This window comes from Peromyscus maniculatus, chromosome 14, assembly GCF_049852395.1.
Source record: "Peromyscus maniculatus bairdii isolate BWxNUB_F1_BW_parent chromosome 14, HU_Pman_BW_mat_3.1, whole genome shotgun sequence".
In the NCBI taxonomy this organism is placed as follows: Eukaryota; Metazoa; Chordata; class Mammalia; order Rodentia; family Cricetidae; genus Peromyscus; species Peromyscus maniculatus.
Window position 1 is genome coordinate 48,808,959 of NC_134865.1, and position 23,590 is coordinate 48,832,548.

At 51.3% G+C, this 23,590-nt stretch overlaps 1 protein-coding gene across 11 annotated transcripts in view; it reads left to right on the forward strand.

The window, feature by feature from the left end:
• The first annotated feature begins 501 nt into the window (after window positions 1–501).
• Window positions 502–23,590, forward strand: part of Plekhg3 (pleckstrin homology and RhoGEF domain containing G3) — a 44,345-nt gene continuing 21,256 nt past the window's right edge. For 3 of the 11 annotated variants that reach the window (XM_015991978.3, XM_006973145.4, XM_015991981.3), the window contains exon 1: window positions 13,114–13,257. In XM_015991978.3, coding sequence (XP_015847464.1) covers window positions 13,234–13,257 — 24 coding nt within the window. In that variant the 5' untranslated portion in view covers window positions 13,114–13,233. Of the gene's footprint in view, window positions 785–13,113; window positions 13,258–13,858; window positions 13,979–20,975; window positions 21,114–23,590 lie in introns of those variants that run through there. The other 8 variants (XM_015991983.3, XM_076550905.1, XM_015991984.3 and 5 more) reach the window with 6 other exon arrangements.

Here is a 23,590-nt window from a genome sequence, read left to right on the forward strand (position 1 = left end):
AAAGAGCCACCGAGACCTAGTTTCGGTGAGGAATTCAAGACGTGCCATTCTGACTCAGCGGCCGTGGTGACCTGCTCCAATAGGACCAGGACGTCCTTCTCCCTCTAGACCGGTGCTTCCCCTGGGAAAGCCCAGGTGGCGGCTGAGTCCGGGGTCCTCCCCAGTCGGATCCCAGTCTGGAGGTTTGGGTCGCCCTCTCGGCGTGAGATCAGGCTGGTGGCACTAGGGTAACCCCACCACGTGCGTCTCGGGATCCTTGAGCTCCAGATGGCAGGGGGAGGTGGCCAGCGGGGACCCACACGGCCGGCCGCGCACGTTAATCATTAGCCACCCGGGCGGCTGCCTCCAGCCGGAACCCCAGCTCGCACTCAGCGCCGCGAAGGTTCCCGGGGCCCCTACAGAGCCGCCAATTGCTGGATCGCAGCCCCGAGCGCAGTCTCCACCCACTGGAAACATTCCTGGTCCGCCCCTCCCTGGCTCCCTCCCTCCCTGGCTCCCTCCCTCCCTCAATCCTCCCTCCCTCCCGCCGCAGCCTGGGCTCCCTTCGTCCGCAACTTCCTGCCGAGTGCTGGGGAGCCGCGCGCGTTTTGGGGACCCCCGAAGTCCGGTGCTCGCAGCGGGAGGAGGCTGGGACCGCGGGGCGGCCAGCCGTGGGCGGGAGTGGCCGGCAGCCCCAGCCGCTTCCGAGAGCGACTTTCAAACTCGGCGCCCGCTTCGCGGCGGCGCCACCTGGGCAGACCCGCGCGCCCTGCGCGTCGCGAGCCGGCGGGACGGCCACGGCTCGGTGAGTGTCCCCGGGTTTGGCCCTCTCCCTTTGCCCGTGCGCGATGGGCGGCACGCTTCGGGGACCCCAGGCTAGCCTTCTGTGGGATGAGGACTTGGTCCAGGGCTTCCTCGGACGCACTCGGAGGAGGTTGGAGCGCGGGAAGGTCGTAAGGGGAGTCACTTTTTGTCCCCACCCCGGAAACCAAAGCTGCACGGGCTCGAGGTGGCTTCGTAGAGTTTGAAATCCGGGCAGCTCTCGACATTCCCGCCACCCGATTCCCCTTGGGTGCACTGGCGCCAGTGGGTTAGTTGGTGCTTGCCTGGGACTGTGGGCCCTTCTAGAAGGACTCGCCTCTGGTCCCGCGAGCCCAGGAGTTCGTAGGCACTCAGCCTGTTCCGGGTTGGTGCCACACGGTGCGTGCTCCTGGGAATCTCAGCTGCCTATCTCGGCGGATTAGAGTGGATGCCAGAAACAGAGCGTCCAGGACCTGCAAAGCCCAGAGCCGCTTGCTGGCTGCTTCTAAAAGCCCAGCCCTCCCACCCCTTCCACTGGTTTGGTTATTTGCACCCTCTTCTCAGAGTCAGGAAGCTTGGACAAGGCTTGCAAGCTTCAGTTAGTTCAGGATGCTGCTTCGGTGGCAACGTTTATTCTGGAGCTACTTTTGAAAACAAAAACAAACAAACAAAACCGGAACGAGCCTTGTAATGGTTGTAGGGTGGAGAAAAGCGGCTTGGCGAGGTGGTGCTAAAGACTGAGTAAGAGTATCCATTTCAGTCACTCACTTAAACTCTTGGTAGATGTAGGGGCTGTTAGGCTTCTCTCAGGGCCCCCCAGAACCGACCGGCACCGTAGCACCTTACAGAAAAAAACGCGGGGTTCGCAGTCTCCCAAGCCGTGTCTCTTCTTGCATTCCAATCACATGGCCCTTGCTCAAGAAATAATTAGCGTGGAGCATAATGACAGCTCTGAGGGGGAGAAGATGCTTCCTGCTGTGTCTGGCCTTCTGGAGAGTTCCTTCCAGTCTCTCCTTTGCTAGACTGGAATCTTGGCTCCTGAAAGCCCAGCATAAAAACCTAGGGACTGAACACCAGAAAGTCAGCTCTTCTGTTACTGTTATTCCTGTGTGGGTCTGGGCTCACTGGATGCCTCCCAGACCCCAGCTCCCGTTTGTACACGTTATTTTCACTTGCCTGCTGCCTCTGCTAGTCCTCCCTTTCTCGACTTACCCGAGTGGTGCTGGGAATTGGGAATGAAGTAGGGGTGGTCTCATCCCTGCACTTAGTCTGGGCTGATAAGGGTGGTCTGTCTTAGAGCCGCTCTGGGGCTAAGGTGGCCCAGCCAGGACAGTGGAAGGGCCGCTGGCCTGAGTCCAGTGGGGTTTTGACAGATGTTTAATGCTGGCCCTATTGCGATACATGATTTACCCATGGCTGGATCCCACCCTGTCCCCAGTTCACTTATCTTTTTTGACTCAGTTTCCGTACGGAGTACCTGTTTTTTCTTAATGTGGGGATGGGGTACCGATCAGAAGAAGGTGCCCGTGTGAGAAGGACACCATAAATTCCTATAAGAGAAGAGACGCTGTGTAGTGAGTGGCTCCGAGGGGCCCTTAAGCGTCGGCTGGGAGATGTCCCATGTGTCACACAGGAGACGGTGGACGCCAGGAGCCTGTGGTGTCCCGTTTACCCTCTGGCTTGTAATATCTTAGCCTCAGAGTAAACACTGGCCTCAGCAACCCTACTGCCATCTCAGGGTCACTCACTGTGTTTATACCAGAACAGGCCAAAGGCCGTGGCCTGCAAGATGACCAGACCTGGAGTGGGGGAAGGTGTGGGTCCCAGACGTCGTCAGGCCTGCCTCTTGACTCCCACTGCCCTCTCGGAACCCCCCTGTGCAGGCTCCGGTCCTGAGCCTGGGAGGGTGCTACAAGCTGTGACTGGCCCTGGAGGGTTAATTGTGAAGTTGTTCTCTGTTGTGTCGGGGAGTGGAGGAGGGGACTGTGGTGATGGGAGGGTGTTGCTCTTGCAGCTGCACTGAGTGAGGGCTGACTTCAGTCCAGCCATCCTGGGCTGTCCCTCTGGCCCAGGCCACTGCCCTGTCCCGCCTCCCTGGCCAGCTGCATGTCCACAGGCCTTTGTTCGAGGGCTAGAGCCTACCCTACTCGCTACCCCCCCTCCCCCAGTTTCTAGAAGCCCTTGGGCAGGGGGTTTACTGGTAGCTAGGAATTACTACTGACTGAGGGGGGGTGGGGGGACGACTCGGGCATTGGGGGTGGGGGGGACCTCTTCAGGAGTCCCCAGGGTCCTGCAGAGCTGGCAGGCTCACCCTGGGACCTCCAACACTCACCTGTACATACGCTCTTTCCCACCTTCAATTCATGCATCTTACATCTATTCTATGTATTCACCCATTATTATTTAGTGTCTTCTGTGTGTCAACACTGGACATCGGGGACACAGCACCAGGGGCAGATGACAGAAAACAAGATGTGCTATTGAAAAAAGCCTTAGAGTATGACAGGGAAAGTCGAAGTGAATTGTCATGGGAGGGAGGAGTTGGTCCCTAAGGAAGGGACACTGGAGTTGATCAGCCAGGGGAGAGATTTTTTTGATGTGCTCTGGACGCCTATCCCTTGAAAGCCAGGTCAGCATCCCGATGTGACATTTAAGATCGGGGTTTGGAGTTGGGCAGACCTGGATTTAAATCTGAGTTTGACAGCGCCCTAGCCCTGAGGCCATCTGTTGACTAACTGCCTTTGAGTCTGCTTCTCACCTGTAAAGCGGGGCTAGTCATCGTGCCTACCACCTGTGGCATCGTGAGAATGAACAATGAGATAACGTGACTGCAGTGCTTAGCAAGCCCCTGTAGAGAGAGCGAGGCATGATTATTTCCCCAACCGAATTCTACCGAGGTAGCGGCAGATATTTCCTGCCCGTGCTAGGACTCTGGATGAAAAGCTGTGCCGTTTGCATTTTAAGTACTGGGAAGGAGCAGGGAGTTGTGAGGGAGGGCCAGCTAGAAAGCTTGAGTCAAACTAGCCTTTCTATGCTCCCCTGGATTGCAGCTGGTTGGGGATGCAAGACTACTCGCATCAGATGGGTGCTGGCCATTGTCCCTCAGACAGACAGGGTGACCTAGGGCAGCCCTGGCCTGCCTGGCTTTGGAATTCCCCCACGTCCAGTCAGCTGGTGAATCGCACCTTTGTCCCCGAGCCCCTACACTTGGCCTCACAGTCCTGAAGCCTTTCCATCCCTCTTCATCTTCATTCTCGGCATGGATAGGTTATCCTGGGGGTGGGGTGGGGGTGGGGGGTATCAACCACAAGGAGGTGAAAGGAGAGGGTACACACCGTGAGCAGGCTGTTCAAGGTGCATGGGCAGAGATGACAAGACAGTCTTGACAGGGCTTCCGAAGCACCCTGCAGAGACCTTTGATAGGGCTCTCCAGGGACCAGAATGAGTTAAAAAGGTAGAGGTCAACTTATGGGAGTCCTTCTGCCATGAGGGTCCTGTGGACCACACTTAGCCCGTCAGGCTTGGTGGACAATGCCTTTATCCACTGAGCCATTTTGTTGGCCCCGAAATCCGTAGAGCCTTGTGGTGTTATCTAGGCTGTCCTCTTTCCTGGGCTCTCAAAACCTCAACCCTCAGAATTGCAGCTGGCCGCTATGGACAGTTCTGGGCGCCCTGAGAGCTCAGGGTTGGGCGTATGCAGATCCAAACTGTCTCCACCCAACGAAGCCATGTGACGAGTCTCTTCCCTTCTCTGCTAGAACCACCACCATCCTCCTCCAGAGGGGTTTAATCTAAACCGCTGTTGTCAAGGCTTGTGGCCAGCGGTTTCCTGGGGGCCCTGCTCCTGTGCAGGAAGTGCTGTGGAGGGGCCAGGCCTAGGGAAGTGGTTGTTAGCCAGATCAGTCCTCCAAGGCCGCTGCAGGCACATGCATGTATGCACAGGCAGGGCAGCCAGACCCGCCCTGTGACGAAGGAACTTTGGGAGCCTGTCAGTTGGTATAAAAGCCTCAGAGGAAGTTAGAAAGAGGGCTTAGTGTAGCCCCAAGCAAGTTTGTGACTTTGGTACCTGAAAGTCAGAAGGAAGAAGACGGAGTCCAGTGATCAGCAGGACGCTAGCTGGAGATGCTAACCAGTCCTCTGAGGTCTGGGGACCAGCATGTCTTGCTAACCGGATCTGATTTGTTGGGTTATTTTCCGCCCTTTGAAACAGGGTCTGGCTGACCCAGAACTCCCCCCCCCCCCCGTTATCCTCTTAAACTTATAGTGATCCACTTGCTTTTGCGTCCCAGGCACTGAGATTGGTGTGCCACCATGCCTGGCCTTGTTGGCTTGTTTTGATTAAAAGCTCTCTGAGAGCTCTCTCTGAGAGCTTCACTCATCCTTGTTCTCGTACAGAACTGGCAAGCATAGAAAGCATGATCTACAGGGTGTGCATGATCTACAGGGCGTGACGGGCTGGGGCTGGGGCTGGGGCTGGGGCTGGGGCTGGGGCTGGGGCTCCACCTGAGAGGAATCCTGGCTTGGTAGTCTCATCTTTTCCAGTACCGGGGGTGGGGGGGGGCACACTGGGTGAGCTGTTGCCATCTGAGAAAGCAAATTAAAAGGAGACCCATACCTTGATAGCTGTTTTGGTTAGCATTTGGTGAGAATGCTTGTTATTTAATGTCAAGGACTAGGGTAACTCCTATTCCATGCTGAACAGCCTCAAGAGCTGAGCATAGAAACTGAACAGGGTTCTAGAAGGTACTGGGTACCGTGCATCCTTTTTTTAGAAACATAGTGAGAATCCTAGGAATTTCTCTGATGATTGCTGGAGTCTGAGTTGAGATGGGAGAGAGGAATGTAAGAAAAAGACTTAAGGAAAGAAAAATCACATTCGGTGCGTGTGGGTGTGTGTGTGGGTGTGCGTGTTCAGGGACAGCTTGTGGGAGTTCTTGCCTTCTGCAGGTAGGACCCAGGAATCGAACTCACGTTGTCAGGTTTGGTGGCAGGTGCCTTTACCCACCGAGACATCTGATCTTGTTTTGCTCCTGATCCCAAGAGGGGATCTTCCGCTGTCTTTGAAGATGAATTTGGCAGGCACTTAGGACTGCCTATAAACTCACATACTTTAAAATTGATTTTGATCTTTTATCTCAGGCTAACACGGGACCTCCACAGATGACTGAGGATAACTGAGGATAACTGAGTTTCAGGCCTTTCTCCAATCCCAGGGTGCCTTGATTACAGGTACCTGACACCGCGTCTTGTTTATGCAGTGCTGGGGATCGAACACTCGGCTTCATGTATGCTAGGCAAACACGCTTCTGACTGAGTTACAACTCTAGCTTTCCCACCCTTCTTCTTATTTTTTTTTAAAAAAGATTTATTTATTTATTATGTATACAGTGTTCTGTTTGTATGTCTGCACACCAGAAGAAGGCACCAGATCTCATTATAGATGGTTGTGAGCCACCATGTGGTTGCTGGGAATTGAACTCGGGACTTCTGGAAGAGCAGTCAGTGCTCTTAACCTCTGAGCCATCTCTCCAGCCCCTCCCACCCTTCTTAAAATTTTGAAACAGGATGTTTCTAGGTAGTCAAGGTGGCTTTTATTTATTTATTTTTTTAAAGCTAGGGGCTGGAGAGATGGCTCAGTGGCTAAGAGTACTGGCTGGCTGGGCAGTGGTGATGCACACCTTTAATCCCAGCACTCTGGAGGCAGAGGCAGGCGGATCTCTGTGAGTTCGAGGCTAGCCTGGGCTACAGAGTGAGATCCAGGACAGGCTCCAAAGCTATAGAGAAACCCTGCTTGGTGGCTAGCAACTGTACATAACTCCAGTTGCAGGGGATCTGACACCCTCTTCTAGTCTCCACAGGCACAGCACACATGTGACGTACAGATGTCCGTGCAGCCAGAATACCTGTACACATAAAATGAAAATAAATAAACCTTTCTCAAAAAGCTCATAGCTTTTACTCTTAATGCTTTGAAGACAACTCTCCCTCTCCTCTCTCTTTCTGTTTCTCTATCTCTGACTCTCTTTCTCTCTGTCTCTCTCTTTCTCTCTCTGTCTCTCTCGTGTGTGTGTGTGTGTGTGTGTGTGTGTGTGTGTGTGTGTGTGTGTGGTGTGTGTAAACCAGACTTGAGCAACAGATGACAAATATTTATTGTAGGGAAAAGGGAACTAGTGTTCTTGTGGTCTCTGTGTAGGTCATTGCTACATCCCCTGCCTGTGTGTGGTAGGACTACAATAAATACTTGTCAAATAAGCTTTATGCTACTCTGTGACAAACCTTAGGAATGGAGTTTTCATGTTCATTTTTGTTTGTTTCTCTGATCTCCATCCTGGCCTTGATCAGACAATGCCTCATCTGCCCAGGGTTGGGATTACAGATGTGAGCCACCAGGCCCGATTTACAAATGATCTATTCTTGTCTTAAAGTAAGTGATCAGGACATCAGATTCTAATTTTAACCCGCCCAGGCAAGGCAGCGACAGCGAGTGATGCAGGCAGCCTGGTATTCTTGCAGCTTGCAAGGTGTAAAGAGAACCTGGAGTCACTGGGACCCATATTCCCAGGCTTGCTGCAGGGCATACATGCAAATTGGGCCAGAAGAAGACAGCAGGGTGTGCTTATAGCTTTGAATACATGTCCCATAATATCCCGTAACACCACTCCCCCGCCATCCTGCTCCTCTGCACATAGCCAGGGAAAGCATATAGCCAGGGCTTGAGATGCCTGTGAAATCCACACCAGCCTCCTCAGAGCCTGGTTCACTTCCACCCATGGCCTGTGTCTCCTGTCTGAGCCCACTGCAGACAGTAAGAGCGAGAGCTGTGAGGAACTCAGAAGAGAAAGAGAAAGCAGCTCTGGAGCGGTGCGTTTGGCAGTGAAAGCAGGCCGAAACAGAAACACCGGGAAAAGCCAGTCCTAGCGGAAGGACCCAGGGTCATTTGTTTGCGGGCCATGGCTGAACATACCTTCCGCCTGGGGATCATCAGAGTGATGATGGACGCTTGGCCAGCAGCCGTGACCCTGACTCATGAAGAAAAGGCCAAGCTATGCACCCTTCACTGCGTTTTGGGGAGACAAGGAAGTGTAAAACATCATTTTTTTTTTTTTTAAAGATTCCCAATCAGGTCGTTCGGCTGGGCTCTTAAAAGATGTTGAGAATTGGGAAGTGATCTCACAGCTCCCAAGTCCCAAGGTCTGGTGAATTGCCCAGGACCGCTGTGCTGACACCCAGAAAAGAGAAAATTTGAACTTTCCTTACCCTTTAAAAGGAAAAAAAAATTTTTTTGTTGGTGGCATTGGAAATGAGCCCAGGGTCTTCTGCTTCTGCCTGCTGTTGAAATCTCTCCATCTCGGCCACACCCCAGCTCAGGATTTGAACTTCCTAAGGACTCCAGAGGCGGGTGCTCTTAGCCCTCCTCTCCCAGTGTTTTGGCACTGCAGGTGTGGTGTTTTGGACTGCTCTCTGTCCTGTCTTTGTGGGGCTGGAGCCCGGGTTTGGGTTACAGCAGAGTTGGCATGGGTCCTCACTAATTCAGTTCCACAAAAAACAGATTGCCAGGTATCCAGGGCTGGTGCTTGTCTCTGTCAAGACAAGAATGCTTCCCATGCATCTTCTGCACCTACTAGCATTTTCTGAGGCCAGAAGATGACAGGGAGGAACTGCCATCTCAACCTTCCCACAGGAATTTCCTCCTTTTTTGGAGTTCTGAGCTCTGCTGAGGACGTGGAACTGTGTGGTCTTGGTGCCTAATGATCCTGAATATTAAGTTTTCATTATTTCATTATTCACTTATTTCTCTCATTTCTTATAGGAATAAAACGTTACAGATTTCACCCACTATACTGCCATTTAAAATGTACCTGAATGTATTTTCTGATCGCTGGCTTTCGGTCCTGGCAGTACAGGAAAGAGTTTTGCACGTGAACTGATGCCTAAGTTTCACTCTGGATCACAGTCATGGTCACAGGATGCTTCCAGAACCTTGTATGGAAGGAACCATGGCCAACCTTGTAAAATGACTTTTTTCAACACTAGCCAGTTTTCCCTCATTGTTTATTGGATGATCTATACTTTCCCTTCTGGCTTATCTTTAATGTTTTTCTTTCTTTATTATTTAGGGTTTCACTGAGATATATTTCATGTATATTAAAAGTCACCCATACACAGTGTATACAGTGCATTGGTTTTTAGTATAGTCACAGAGTTACACAATCATCACTATCGAGTTTTATGACGTTTTTATTACTCCTAAGACCTGTTCCCATTAGCAGCCATTTCCCATTTTCACCAGCTCCTATCTCCAGGCAGCCACTGAAACACTTCCTGTTTCTCTAGAGTTGTCTGTTCTGGACATGTTGTATGAATGGAGTCATATACTGTCTGTCTTTATGACAGGCTTCCTTTGCTGGACCTAAGGTTTTCACTTCATCCTAACATGTGGCATGTTATAGAAAGTAACTCATTTCTTATTACTAAGTAATTTGGCATTGTATGGATATATGTTTATTTATTCATTTCTGTTTCAAATTTTTTTTTCCTGGTTTTCCAAGACAAGGTTTCTCTAAGTAACAGCCCTGGCTGTCCTGGATCTCGCTCTGTAGATCAGGCTGGCCTCGAACTCACAGAGATCCGCCTGGTTCTGCCTCCCAAGTGCTGGGATTAAAGGCGTGCACCACCACCTCCAGCCATCAGCTTTTTTCTGAGTAATGCTGTGGCCTGGGGCCATACCTCAGTGGTAAAGTACTTGGCTAGATGCTCAAGGCCCCTGGGTTTGACCCTAGCATTGCCAGTAAGTAAACACATTTTCAAAGTGAATAAGGCTGCTGTGAACATTAGATTATGTAATGTATAAACATTTTGGTGTGGGCATATGTTAATGATTTTCAAGACTAGGACTGTTGGGTCATATGGTAACCCTGTGTTTAATTAAAAAAAAAATTTGTGTATGAGTGTGTGTGTGTGTGTGTGTGTGTGTGTGTGTGTGTGTGTAAGTCAGACAACAACCTTGGACATGCTTCCCTGTCTTTGACCTTGCTTAAGAAAGGGTCCCTTGTTCACTGCTGTGCATGCACACTGAATGGCCATCCCACCAGTTCCTGGGCATTCACCTGCCTCTGCTTCCCAGCGAGCAGCTTTCTCTCACAAGACCCCACCAACTGAACTGAATTATCTTGTTAAAAACCCATCGATGTAAATGAAGTGTTATTTCTGTCCCCTCTTCTCTCTTTCGGTTTCTTTGTTCTTACACGAGCGCGGGTGCAGTCTTGATGACTTGCGCTTTTAGCGGGGCAGGGATCAGGAGAGCGGAGTCTGCAGATGCATCTGTCAGGAGTCGCCAAGAAAAGGAACTGCCTTTTTTAACAGTGTTAAGTGCTCAATATGGATAGAATATGAATGACTGTCTGTTCATTTGATGTTCTTTAATCTCTTTTTTTCAAGACAGGATTTCTCTATCTAATAGCCCTGACTGTCCTGGAACTCGCCCTATAGACCAGGCTGGCCTCAAACTCACAGAGATGAGCCTGCCCCTGCCTCTCAAGCGCTGGGATTAAAGGCGTGCGCCACCACCGCCCAGTTTATTGGACTTTCTGTGTATCATGCCATCTAGAAAGAGATAATTTTACCTTTTACAGTCTGGGTCTTTTCTTATTTATGTTTGGTCTTGATAGCACAGTAAAACAGAGTTGGAATAACTTGGGGAGTGTTGGTCCCTTTCCTAGTTTTTTGATGTTTGTGAATAATTGGTATGGATTCTTTAAATGTTTGCCATAACTTATCATTGAAGCCCTTTAGTCCTGGGCTTTCATTTTAATTTTTAGTTTTTTAGTTTTTGGTTTTTCGAGACAGGGTTTCTCTGTGTAACAGTCCTGGTTGTCCTTGAACTCAAGTTGTAGGCAGGTTGGCCTTGAACTCACAGAGACCCATCTGCCTCTGCCTCTTGAGTGCTGGGATTAAAGGCAAGAGCCACCGCCACTGCCGGGCTTTATTTTAATTTTTAAAATTACAAATTGCTACCTGTCTTCTCAGATTTTGTTTCCTCCTGGAACAGTCAGTGGTTTGTGGTGTTCCAGAATTCGCATTGTTTGTACTGTTTATCATTGGCATAGAGGAGTTGCCCATAGTTTCTTATAATCTTTTCTTTTCTTTTTCTGAGTCAGGGTTTCACTGTAGACCTGGTTGGCCTGGAATTCATCCTGTAGGCCAGGCTGGCTTTAGTTATTTTTTACATTTAGTGTGTGTGTGTGTGTGTGTGTGTGTGTGTGTGTGTGTGTGTGTGTGTGTTGGGGCCCGCATGTGGAATTCTGGAGATAACTTCTAGGAGTTGGTTTTTCTGGCACTATGTGGGTCCCAGAGATAAGCTCAGGTCCTTAGGCTTAGCAGAAAATGCCTTTTCTCACGGAGCCATCTCGCCAGCCCCTTGGCAATCGTGGGGTTCGGAGAGATGGGTGATTCAAAGCAAGATATTTTTTAAATCTGTGTTTACTGGTGATGACCAGGTGTGGCTTGTCACGAGTGGAAGTGGACGGTTGAAGTGGGGTAGAAGAAATTACTAGAAGCTTTTGTCTGTCTGGCTGCTGTTTACTGTGTGTGTCTCAACAGTCACCTCTACCTAACGAAGATCCCATCCTCCAGTCGCACTATTTTTCCTGTTTTTTTTCCCCTCCTGCTTGGCACTCAGCACTATCCTGAAATATGTTAACTGTTTCCTGATGTGGCCACCTAAGTTCTTCGAGAAGAAACCGTGTCTTGCTCAAGTTAATGGTTGCTACGTCCTCAGCACCTAGCCTATGATTTAGACAGTGATCAAACATGAGTGATCCTCTACCTTTGCTGGGGGGACTGATTCCTGGGCCTCCCACATGCCTGTCAAGCATTCTACTCCGGGGAAGTTATTTCAGCCTTGATTCTGTAGCATCAGCTGGGCTGAGTACGGCCAGGCAGCAGGCCAGTGAACTACACCCCCATCCCGGCATTCTCAAGCCTGTATCTGTGTCTCTGCCAGGAGGACACCTCTCTCCTTTCTCCAGAGTCCCCCACAAAATGCCATCTCTCTCCACATTGCCCACACAGCTCGTCCGCATCAGCCACCTTCTGGAGATTTCCTACACAGTTGCCAGCACAATTGACAAGGCCTGGAGAACACTAAGGGCACAAGCCTGGGCCACCCGGACATGCGATCTGTGGTTTTAAGTGGGGTATAGTGGCAGGACGCTCACAAAAGTACTTCGGGATGCTTGTTCCTTGCCCCCCAAGTGCTGTGTGCAGATGACTACCACCCACCACAGAGCGTGTGGGCAAAAGATGTGTGTTTGCCCTTAGCTGTCTTCTGCTGGTCGTACAAGTGATTTCTTTCTGGAAGCATCTGTGGGTGAGTTATGAATTCCCAGGTGACTGCATTTGGGCCTCTTTGGGAGGTTGTCAAATGTGGGAACTTTTTCCCAGCAAAATGTTAACTTTTAAAAGGAGCCCCCCCCTCCAAAAAAAAAAAAGGTATCCAATGAGGGTACCTGAGGGATGGCCGACCAGGATTTCTCTCTTTCTCTGGCTTCTGGGTCGTGTGTGTGTGTGTGTGTGTGTGTGTGTGTGTGTGTGTGTGTGTGTGTGTGTGTGTGTGTGAGAGAGAGAGAGAGAGAGTGTGTGTGTGTGTGTGTGTGTGTGTGTGTGTGTGTGTGTGTGTGTGTGTGTGGCTTGTGAATGAATTGCACAGGGCTCTGGATTCCAGCAAGCCCCGGCTCCCCACTTCCCTAGCTGCATGGCCTTGAGTGGGGGAGTGTTGTGAAACCGCATAGCGAATGTACCCGAGCAGTGCCTGGTACGCCCTCCCGAAACGTTGCCTGAGATTTTCGTTTGCTATCTGGGAAACAGCTTGCGCCTCAGTTTTCCTGACCGGTAAAGCAAGGGTAATACTGGTGTCTTCTGTCCCACCCTTCAGCTTGCTGTTGTGAGGACGGAAGGGTTAATAGCCCTGGGCTGTCAGGGCCTGAGTGGGGGAAGCTGCCCCATAAATGGAGCATTGTGTTGGTGACTGATCTGGCTTTGTCTGGGTCCTCAGTGTTTGACTTCCTGCATTTAGTGTCCCATGTGCTTAGTCTCTGGAGAAATCTGTGGTCCTCAGTTGCAGGGTGCTTACCCCCTGGGGCTGTGGCATGGGTCCCCACCCGTCAGGAACATGCTGAGTTGCGGTGGGAAGCTACATTTCCGTGGAGGGCCCCCCCAGCAATCAGGAATGAGAGAAATGTGAGCAAGTATGACCCACACGCGGAACTGGTTCTGAATAGGACGTTTATTGAAGAGGTTTCACAGGAGGCAGCGGGCACTTTAATTCCCGAGGCTGTTGGTGGCAGTTTGCTGCCGGCCCAGCCCGAGCCTGTTAACTGCTGGGCTGCCGCACTCCGGAGAGAATGCAGGTCCCCAGCCCCTGGCCACCTCCCCAGGGCTCCTCTTTGTGTTGGGATGGGAGCCCTTTTGAGGAAAGCGGTAGGTACCCTCTGGGACCAGGCCGAGGGGGTACGAGTCGGGTGCAGGTGGGACTCTGGGACTCTAAGCCTTGCCTGGCAACCTCTGGAGAATGTGAACAGCCACAGGTTTGGGGCACAAGGCAGAGTCTCCCCTGGAGGTTCAGAAATGGAGGACCATACCTGGTTGAGGTGTAGATAAGTGGCCTCTACTTACCTTGCCCTGGGTGCTTCCAGTAGGTTTGGTCATGTGACTGGGAACCAGGCAGACAATCCTGTGGCTTTTGGAGTGCTTTGCTTGGGGATTTCAGAGGTCTCTCCTCTAAACATCCACAGTTGAGGGGGCTAGAGAAGATGTTGGGTGATCCTACCGCTCTCATAGCCATACATATACAGTGGGAAAAGCATAGTTAATCTCTCACTTCTTCCCGAAGCTTCCTTTTCCCAGAATCCACGGGGAGGTGGTTTGTTTTGGGTAAAATCAAGTGGCACCATTAGTAGAGGAGGTGAACAGTGGGTCCTGGATAACCTCATGGGTGCCAGGCCGGATGGGGCCAGCGCCTACCATTTGCATAGCTCCGGTCAGCAGGTGTGGGGACCTAGGGTAGAGATCCTCGCGTGGACTTCGCTATTTCTTTCACGTGTGTATCAAGGCCTCCCTCTTCGTCGAGCGGACTGCCACCGGGGCTGTGCCTCTCCTCGCCCTGTGTACTGTGTGTGTAGCCTCCGGAGCTTGGCGACAGGTGAGGGAACTGTCGAAATTCTGGTCTTTGTGTGCTCTGAACTGAGGGAGAAGGCTCCTCTCTCCACCTGAAACTGGTTGGATGAGTTTCCTTAGTCCCTTCCTCTGGCTGAGGCCTCTTAGCCAGGATGTGAGGGACTGGGGGTGGGGGGTGGGGGGATGGGAGCAGGTGCTGTGAATGGAGGAGTTCGTCAGGGGCCCACAGCACTGTGCGGCAGGAAAGTGTGTGAGGTCCCAGATCTGAAGACCTCGCCGCCTGGGAGGATTTACACTTGTGTCTGAGTCCCTAAGGTCTGCCTTGGAAAAGCCACTCCCCTAACCCTGGGCTAGGATCCTAAGGCCCCTGGGGGAAGCCAGAGGAAGGGGGTGGGTTGTGGAGAAGCCGGAGATGAGGAAGTTGATGGTTTAACTAACTGCATCGTCCTGGAAGGCGCTGTTGTGTGTCTGTTTCTGTACCTGGAGTCTCGTGCTTAGAATTGGGAAGGAGTCAAGACGGGGGGGGGGGGGGGGGGGGGGAGATACCCTGGGGGCAGCCTCACCCCCCAGTTCTGACATGTGTGGGAAAGGAAGGTGGTGCGTGGTGGGGGTGGGGAGGGCCCTCAGATGTTAAGATTCAAGTGGACCCTTCCCTTGCCCAGATGAGAGCTATGGGCCTCTATTCCCAGAGGGAGATTCCCCTCCAGCTAGGATCTGGAATCACAGTGGTTGGTCCCTGTTGGGTAATAGCCCCGGGTCATGAGGAATTGCACCAGGCTGTTTGGGTGATAGATAGCTCTTACAGTACCCCACCCCCTTTGAGACAGGGTCTCTTGTAGCCCAGACTAGACTCAAACTCCCTACACAGCTAAGGATGGCTTTGATCTTCCAATCTTCCTGCTTCCACCTCTGGTTTGATGTGGTGCTACCCATCAACCCCAGGCTTTCCTGACAGGCAGGCACTTTGGCACCGAGCTGCATCCCAGCCCTTCTTCCTGCCGTTTGGAAACACCTAATTTTATGCATTGCTTCATGCCACCTTGGTCTTGGGTCACACATCTTCCAGATGCATGTGAGTTGCAGTAGGTCTTACTCCTTTTTAGCCAGTGATCTCTGTGCCACCCCCCCACTCCTTCCACGCCTTCTAGAAATCTGCTGTGGAGAGTCAGCAGGTCCTGGGCCTCTGCATTCTTTGCTAACACTTCTTGGTCCTGTGGATACCTGCAGCCGCAGTCGGTATCCCAAGTGGTGTTTTTTTTTTTTTTTTTTTTTTTTTTAAAGGGCATATTCTCTCCCGTCATCTCCTGGAGCCTGTTTCCACCTGTCCTGGTATTTGATCTTCCAGACCTGCACTACTTGTCTTTTCCCACAGAGCAGTTCAGATGCCCCCAGGATGCACAGGATCCCAGGGCCTTTGGAGTCTGACTTTCCTGACCCCTTCAGATCTCTTCTTCATCTGGCTTACTCATCATCTGTCACTCAGCCAAAACACCACGTCCTCCTGGAAGGCTTGCAGGTCCCAGGCGGACTTGGATTTCTGTTAGCATCTTTTGATTATTCATTGTTCATTTCTGGGCTAGCACTCAAGGCATTGTTATGTGGAACAATTGTATATACGCCCTTTTTTCCTTCTAGAGTTCAGGTTCCTCAAAGACAGGGGCAGTGTGCTGTTCATTTCGTGTCTTCGGGGCCTAGCATCGTGCTCTGAAGTGTTAAATTCCTAAACTGGAGGCCTTCTGGAGCTTACAAGCATCTCATAACTCCACTCTGTGGATATTTGTTTTGTCTTCATGGTACGAGGCCTTGAACCCAAGACCTGGAGCATGCTAGCCAGCCCTCCACCCCTGAGCTGTGCCCTAGCCGAGGCTGCCACGTTACCCCCTGTGGGTACGATCGATGCGCTTGTTTCTCCTAATAGAACAAGCTCTTGTGAGTTGGGTCTGTGTGTGAGTCATTGTTATGGCTGCCACCATGTCTCTGTGCAAAGTAGGTGCTGAATAAATGCTTGAGAGTGAGTTCTGAAGTCCACCGCTTGGGAAGGGCAGCTACTGTTACCTCTGAGTGAGAGTAGGCATGGAGGTACACCCAGTGGGTTAGGGACAGAGATTGGGTCCCTTCAGAGGAATGCTGGCGTCTTAGTTCCTGTTCTCCTGCTGTGAAGAGACCATACCCAAGGCAGCTTAGAATAGAAAGCGTTTAACTGGGGGCTTGTGTAGATGTAACCAATCGTCTTATTAAAATAAGAAACACAGAGCCAATGTAAAAGAGAAAGCCGAGAGGTCAGAGCTCAGAGATAAAATCTTACCTCCTGCAGTGCTCCTAACTTCTCTGCGAGAGAGCTACTTCCTGTTTGTCTGTGTTTAAATAGTCTTTCTGTTCTGCCTTCTCATTGGTTCTAAACCCAACCACATGACTGCCTCATCACTGCCTGTAAGTACCGCCCTCCAGGTCTTAAAGGCATATGTTTCCAATACTGGCTGTATCCTTGAACACACAGAAATCTACCTAGCTCTTCTAACCATCACGCTCTTGCTATGGCTCTAATAGCTCTGACCCCATGGCAACTTTATTTATTAACATAAAATTAAAATCGCATTTCAGTACAAATAAAATATCACCATAGGCTTGCTTACAGTTTCAGAGGGTGAGTCCGTGACCATATCGCAGAGAACATGGCAGTAAGCAGACAGGCAGGCAGGGCGCTAGATGTAAGCTCTCAGCGTACATCTGAATTATAGGTTGGAGGCAGGAGGTTAGCGGGAGAGGAAGGCTGGGCCTGGCATGGGTTTTTGAAACCTCAAAACCTCAAAGCCTACCCCCAGTGACACACCTCTTCCAACAAAGACCACGCCTCCTAGTCCTTCCTAAACAGTTCCACCAGCTGTGAGCCAAGCATTCAACTGTCTGAGGCTCTGGGGGCCCGATCTCATCCATCACAAACCATCACAGTCCTGGGCTCTTTCGTACTCTTGTGCTTTTTTTCTGTTTGCTGTTCCCTGTGTCTTAGGAACACTGGCTCTCTTCCTTGCTGCGGTGACTTATGTCCCCCGTCCCAGAAGTCCATCTGGAGCTGTACTTCAAACATAAGGACTGGTGTGAAGGATGGAATTGTTGGTCACTTATTTGTGCTTTTGCTCCCACAATGCTTTGACTGTCATTCCGCTTGGGCTGGTGGTTCCCCACAACCCAGCCATCTCACCCTATGGAATGCTGAGGAATGCGTCCTGCAGCGAGAGCCGTGGGGCTCTTGCTGGTGTTGAGTATCAGCCGAACTGCTCTTAAGAGTGAGGTTGTCGCCAGGCAGTGGTGGCGTATGCTTTTAATCCCAGCACTCAGGAGGCAGAGGCAGGCGGATCTCTGTGAGTTTGAGGCCAGCCTGGGCTACCAAGTGAGTCCCAGGAAAGGCGCAAAGCTACACAGAGAAACCCTGTCTCGAAAAATCAAAAAAAAAAAAAAAAAAAAAAGAAAAAAGAGTGAGATTGTGAGATCACGGTCTGAACTGTGTTGGGACCCTAGATGGAAAAACACTGGTTTGGTGGGAAGGGTTTGGACAAGCTGGTTCACCGAGTTTGGCTTGAACCTCTATTATTCTTATTTTACATTTATTAATTTTGTGCGTGTGTGTGTGTGTGTGTGTGTGTGTGTGTGCATGCGCACTACATCATGTGGAGGTCAGAGGACAACTTGAGGAAGTTGGTTCTCTCTTTCACCATGTGGGTTCCAGGGATCGAACTCACTGTCACCTGGCTTGGTGGCAAAGCCTTTACCTGCTGAGTCATAATTTGAGGTATGGGTGGGTAAAAAAATAAGGTCTAAGTCAGAAAAACATTTCATCCTGGTGCTCTGGGAGCGAGCGCTCTCTCTGGTTCTTGGTTGGCTTCCTGCATGATGATGTGTACAGGTTGCTGTCCTCCGGTGTTGGAGACAGTCGGTGAGGTTGACAGTATTGGAACCACTCTTGCTGATGGACAAATGAAGCCGAAGGCCACATATAGTTGTGGGGAAGTAGAGGACCTAGACTTCAGATCAGCTCCACCGGGTTCCGAGGCCTGTGGTATGAACCCAGGGCATTTTGCAGGCTCCAATAGATTCCCACTGTGCCTTTGAAGCTGTTCCAGTAACAAATACGATAGCTCTGAAAATGTGGCTCCTTTTCTCCTCTTGCAGTCAGCTCCCTATAGGCCTTTTCTAGGTGTCAAAACAAGCAGCTCCCCAAATGGGGGGTGGGGGAGGGACGCGATGACTGATAGCATGGGTAATTTTTCGGGGCTGGGCTTTGGAGCCCTGACCTTGAAGTTTGCTAACTAGTAGTAGTGGTCGAGCATGAGTGTGGCGTGTGTGTGTGTGTGTGTGTGTGTGTGTGTGTGTGTGTGTGTGTGTGTGTGTGTAAGTGCTGGAGATTGAACCCAGGATCTAGTACATGTTAGGCAAGCAATCTACCACTTAATGACATCCTCAGCCCCAACCCACCTTGATCCCTTTAAACCTAGAGATGAGGGGCTGGAGAGAAAGCTCAGTGGTTAGAACACTGATTTGGATTCAGTTCCCAGTATCCACATGGTGGCTCACAACCATCTGTAACTCAGTTCCAGAGGAGCCGATGCCCTCTTCTGGACTCCATGGGTGCCAGGTACACAAGTGGTGCACAGACATACATGTGGGCAGAACACACATACACATAAAATCAAAACACAAAAAAAAAACATTCAAAGCTAGAGACGAGAGAAGTGGTAGCTTCCGGGTACTTTAAATAGGTTTGCAGTTGCCTCTGGCATGGCCTTCTGGGACCTTGCAAGGCTGCTTCCAAGGCCTCGCCTGCTTCCTCTCTTGGTACTTTGTATCTTTTTCTGTGTGGTGACAAGGTTTGCCAGAAGCTGTACTGACTAACCCCAGCTGTGAGCAAAAGTAACTGCCCTCCTCTGTGTGTGTGTGAAACTTCTTGGTAGGTTGCTTTTTTTTTTTTTTTGGAATATTTATAGGGAGGCCTTATCATTGCCGCCCAGTGTCTAGACTTGACTGCTCCCGTCTTAAGGCCAGTCTCTTATGACTGATCACTGAGTCTGTGGCACGGCAGGGCAGCCTCTGCGAGGCCGGGAATGACGAGGTTGCTGGGGTGAGTGATCAGTCACTGATGCCGGCTGCGTCTTGGCTCATGGGACTCTTGCTGGCGGTGACTAATGTGAACGCTTCCAGGAGGAACTGGCTTAGGTCTTGATCTCAACCACTGTGTAGCTTTCTCTCGGCTCTGGGAGCGGTGAGAGGTGTTCTAGGTATGATTTTGCAGTTCTCCCGGTGGGCATCTATGGAGCTCCTTCTGGTGTCTTGCCCTGTTACAGACAGTCCAGAAGGAACACTTCTTGTATCAACTTCATGGGCCAATGGGGTCAAGTGATACCCGGAATCATTAGAGTGGAAAGAAGCATAATAGTTTCCTACTTCTGCTGTAACACACACACACAAACACACACACACACACACACACACACACACACACACACACACACAGCATTAAACTTCATTTTTTTAAAAGTTTTATTTATTTATTATGTATACAGTGTTCTGCCTGCATATATGTCTGCAGGCCAGAAGAGGGCATCAGATCTCATTACAGATGGTTGGGAGCCACCATGTGGTTGCTGGGAATTGAACTCAGGACCTTTGGAAGAGCAGTCAGTGCTCTTAACTTCTGAGCCATCTCTCCAGCCCTTCATTTTTTTTAATGTGTGTATGAGTATTTTGCGTGCACATATGTCTGAGGTCACCACACGGGTGCTGGGAACTGAACCTGGGTCCTCTGTACAAGCAAGTGTTCTTAACCACTGAGCTCTCTCCCCACCCCCGACTCCCCAGTCTTCAAGGTAGGGAGGCCAGATTTTACTCTGGGCCCATGGGGCTGTCTTCCAGAGGCTGCTGTACCCTTTGACTTGTGATTGCCTTCCTCTGTGATCAAAGGCAGCGGCATAGCCTCGCTCCATCTCGGTTTCTTTCTTTTTTTCTTTTTTTTTTTTAAAGGATTTATTTATTTATGTATACAGTGTTCTATCTGCATGCATGCACTCCAGAAGAGGGCACCAGATCTCATTATAGATGATTGTGAGCCACCATGTGGTTGCTGGGAATTGAACTCAGGACCTCTGGAAGAACAGTGCTCTTAACCTCTGAGCTCTCCAGCCCCCCATGTCGGTTTCTGACTATCCCATTCTCACCCTGTAGACTTCTGACCCAGGCTTCTGCTGGGTGCCTTTGGTGATTGTGCTGGGCCCACTGAGATAATCCAAGATCATCTTGCTTCCTCAGAATTCTTTATTTGGCCACGTTGTGAAGCACCTTTTGCCGGACAACGTGCTTCACAAGGTGCCGAGGATTGGGGTGTAGATGTCTTTGGTGGGGGACGGTATTTGGCCAACAATAGAGTGTACACTGGGGTGTGGGGGGGAATTAGAAATGGTTGAAGCGGATAGATTCTGAAAGCAGTGCTTGGGCTAATGTGGGGGGAGAGGGTCTCGGGACCTCCCAGTTTGAGAAGAAGCGTTCTGAACACAGGCTTAGGTTGTGTGTGTGTGTGTGGGGGGGTGAGGGGCAGTAGGAAGTAGGAGAATTCCTCCCCCTGAAGCGAGATGCCAGGGGCTTTCCTTCCCTCCAAAGGCCAAGCTGAGTTTTCTGGACTTCAGTCAGAAGGCCCAGACAGGCTTCCTCTGGAATTCAGGTGGGAGTACTCCTGCTGCCATGGCGACCACAGTCCTGTTCTTCCTGGCAACTGTGGTCTTGCTGCCCTTCAGCCAGCCAAGGGCTGCTGCTGCTCTTGGGTGGTGGGAAAATAGATTCTCCAGGGAAAATGTGTTTGAGCCAGCTGGGCTGCGTTTGGGTGGCCCAGAAACCCCGGTCACACTGTTCACACAACCTCTCCAGAACACATTGCTCACATTGAACACAGTCACTCCCCAGAGAGTGTCTCGGGGCTCAGGGCCCCCCTGGGAATCTCTAGGAGGCGTGGAATGGGTGGAAGGGACCCATGAGCAACACACACACACTGGGCGTGGTTACAGAAAGCCACGCCTCCTCAGAACCCTCCCTCCCCTGAGAACCTCGGAGGGGTGTGTGTGTGTGTAGCTTTAAGAACAGACTGGCAAAAAAGCAGGGCTCCTGGGAACACTTAGGAAGTAAGTATGGTGTGGGGTGTGTGCCGAGCTGTGGGGCCAGCACAGCCCAGTGGTTTGTGGATCTCGCTTGAGATCTCTGAGGAAGTTCCCACTGCTCCTCGCCCTGTGTGAGTGGAAAAGTTGGAGGCTGCTCTCTGTTGCTTCCTCCCGGCATCCTCTCCAGGGAGGTTCTGAAAGTGGAGTTGGGATGGCTCTGGGGAAGGTCAGAGGTCCTTTGGCTGCCCTGATCTTGAGAGTTTGGGATGGGAGGCCAGAAAGGCCAGTGGATGGAGTACTGTTGTCTCTGGGGAAGGACTGCCACCGTATGTGAAGGGGCTGGATGAATCCTTCCCCCCACGGGGTCCCATGGACCAGTTATCTTTGGAGGCCCCCCCCCCAACTCCTTTTCTCTGTGCTGCTGGGTAGGTGTGGTACCCACCGTGGGGCTTCTGCTCTTAGGTGAGGGGCAGTAGGTGAAAGGGTGATGTTCGCCTTTTGGAACCAGAATATTTTCAGGGAGCCTCCAACCTCTCCACCTGCCAGACTTGGGGTTTGTCCCAAGCATGCGCTTTACCTCTCCCGCCAGAGTGTGGCCAGTTCTTGGGGCCTCTCTCCAGGACCATCGACAAGAGTTCCGGAAGGCTCCAGGAGCTTCCTCTTTGGGAGGATCTGTTGTGGAGGGGAAAATGGGTTTTATTTGCCTCAGTGCGAAGAGGCCTGAGGACAACAGAGATCCTGGGGATGTCTGGAGACTCGGGGGGGGGATCCCCCTTTTGGGTCAGATTGAGGGCACAGTACTGAGGCGTAGTTGGAAGGGAAGGTGTGGGACTTGGCTCCAGTCTCCTGCTGGGAATCCAAGCGGCCGGCCTGTCACAGCCTGCCTGCCTCCTTGCCTGGGGAGACTCAGGGGAAGGTCCCTGGGAGGTGGAGCACACACCCTTTACCCATGTGTTGGTGGAGGAAGGGAACAGATACATTTCAATTCAGATATAGGAGGAGGGAGGAATTGGAAGGGGAGGAGGGAAGGAGGGGTGGAGGAAGGGAGGGACAGATGGTGGGTGGATGGGTAGGCTTTTCTCTTCCTGTCCCTGGATTCTTTGAGGAACTTCTCAAAGAAGGCTTCATAGTGTAGGACTTGAGTTTCGGTTCTCTGGAAGGCTGGTTTGTGGATTGATGGCTGACGGGGTTGACTCATGGTCTCTGCAGACTGGATGGTGGTGGGCTAGGTGGGCTCGAGTCGACCGCTGCTTCCTCTCTTGCCTCAGTACCTTGTCTTAAAAGACAAGCTTGAGCCTGGCAGTGGTGGTGCACACTTGCACGCCTTTAATCCCAACACTCCAGGGGCAGAGGTAGGCAGACCACTGAGTTTGAGGCTAGTCTGGTCTATGGAGTGAGATCCAGGGCTACGCTGAGAAACCCTGTCTTGAAAAACGATAACGGGTTAAGAGCACTGGCTACTCTTCCAGAGGTCCTGAGTTCAATTCCCAGCAACCACATGGTGGCTCACAACCATCTAGAATGAGATCTGGTGCCCTTTTCTGGCATGCAGGCATACATGGGGGAAGAATACTGTATACATAATAAATAAATAAATAAATCTTAAAAAAAAAAAAGAAAAGAAAAACGAAAACAAACAGAAAAGACAAGTTTGAGGAACCACATTCTTGTCCTGGCTTAGGGTGAATCTTGGGTGGTGGGTGCTGCTCCTGGGGTAGGAAGGAAGGACAGGTAGCTCTGCCCAGGGGAGCTTTGGGTAGGATTGGCTTCATCTGTGCTGTACACAGGCAGTGACATGGGGTGGCCTCTTGGAGGAGGGTGACAGGTCTCTGTCAGTACCCTGTGGTCAGTGTAACCGTTCACTCTCGAATCCTGGTCTGCCCACCGACACTCAGGGTCTTTGGACCTTTCTTTTCCTCTGTCCTTGTAGCGTATCCTACATCAAAGCAGCCAGCGGCATCCAGGGGTCGTGACTAATGGCTTCGCTTGTGGCCCTGACAGGTGTGAGGTCCTTTAGGGAGGGAGCGGCTCTGAGAGTATTGGGGGCTGGAGTCCTCGTCCCCAAGTCTGGTGTGGCTCCACACTCAGTGAGCGCCCACTGAAAGGTGTTGTTAAGGACAAGTGAGACTTAGTGCCCTACAGCGCTTACACCATTGAGCAAGTGGCCGCTCTGTTTTGTTTCAGCTCCAGGGGATTCAGGCAGGTACACCTGCTTTCAACAGGACAGCTGGGTTTGCAGCTGTCCTTATCTAGAGAAGTGGGGTCCTTACGAGTGACTCTCCGAAGGTACCTTTCAGACACCAACCCTCTGATGATAGTGTGTGGGGGCAGAGGGTGGGGCAGAGGTGACTCTTTTGCTGTAAGGCTTCTTATGATGACCTGGCTGGCTGTGAACTCCTTTTGGGACTTGGGTCTTTTCCATTTCAACTCCCCACAGGAGCTGACATGACCCCAGGGCTAATCTGGGAAAGATCTCTGGCCTTAAGTCCTTGCCTGCTTGT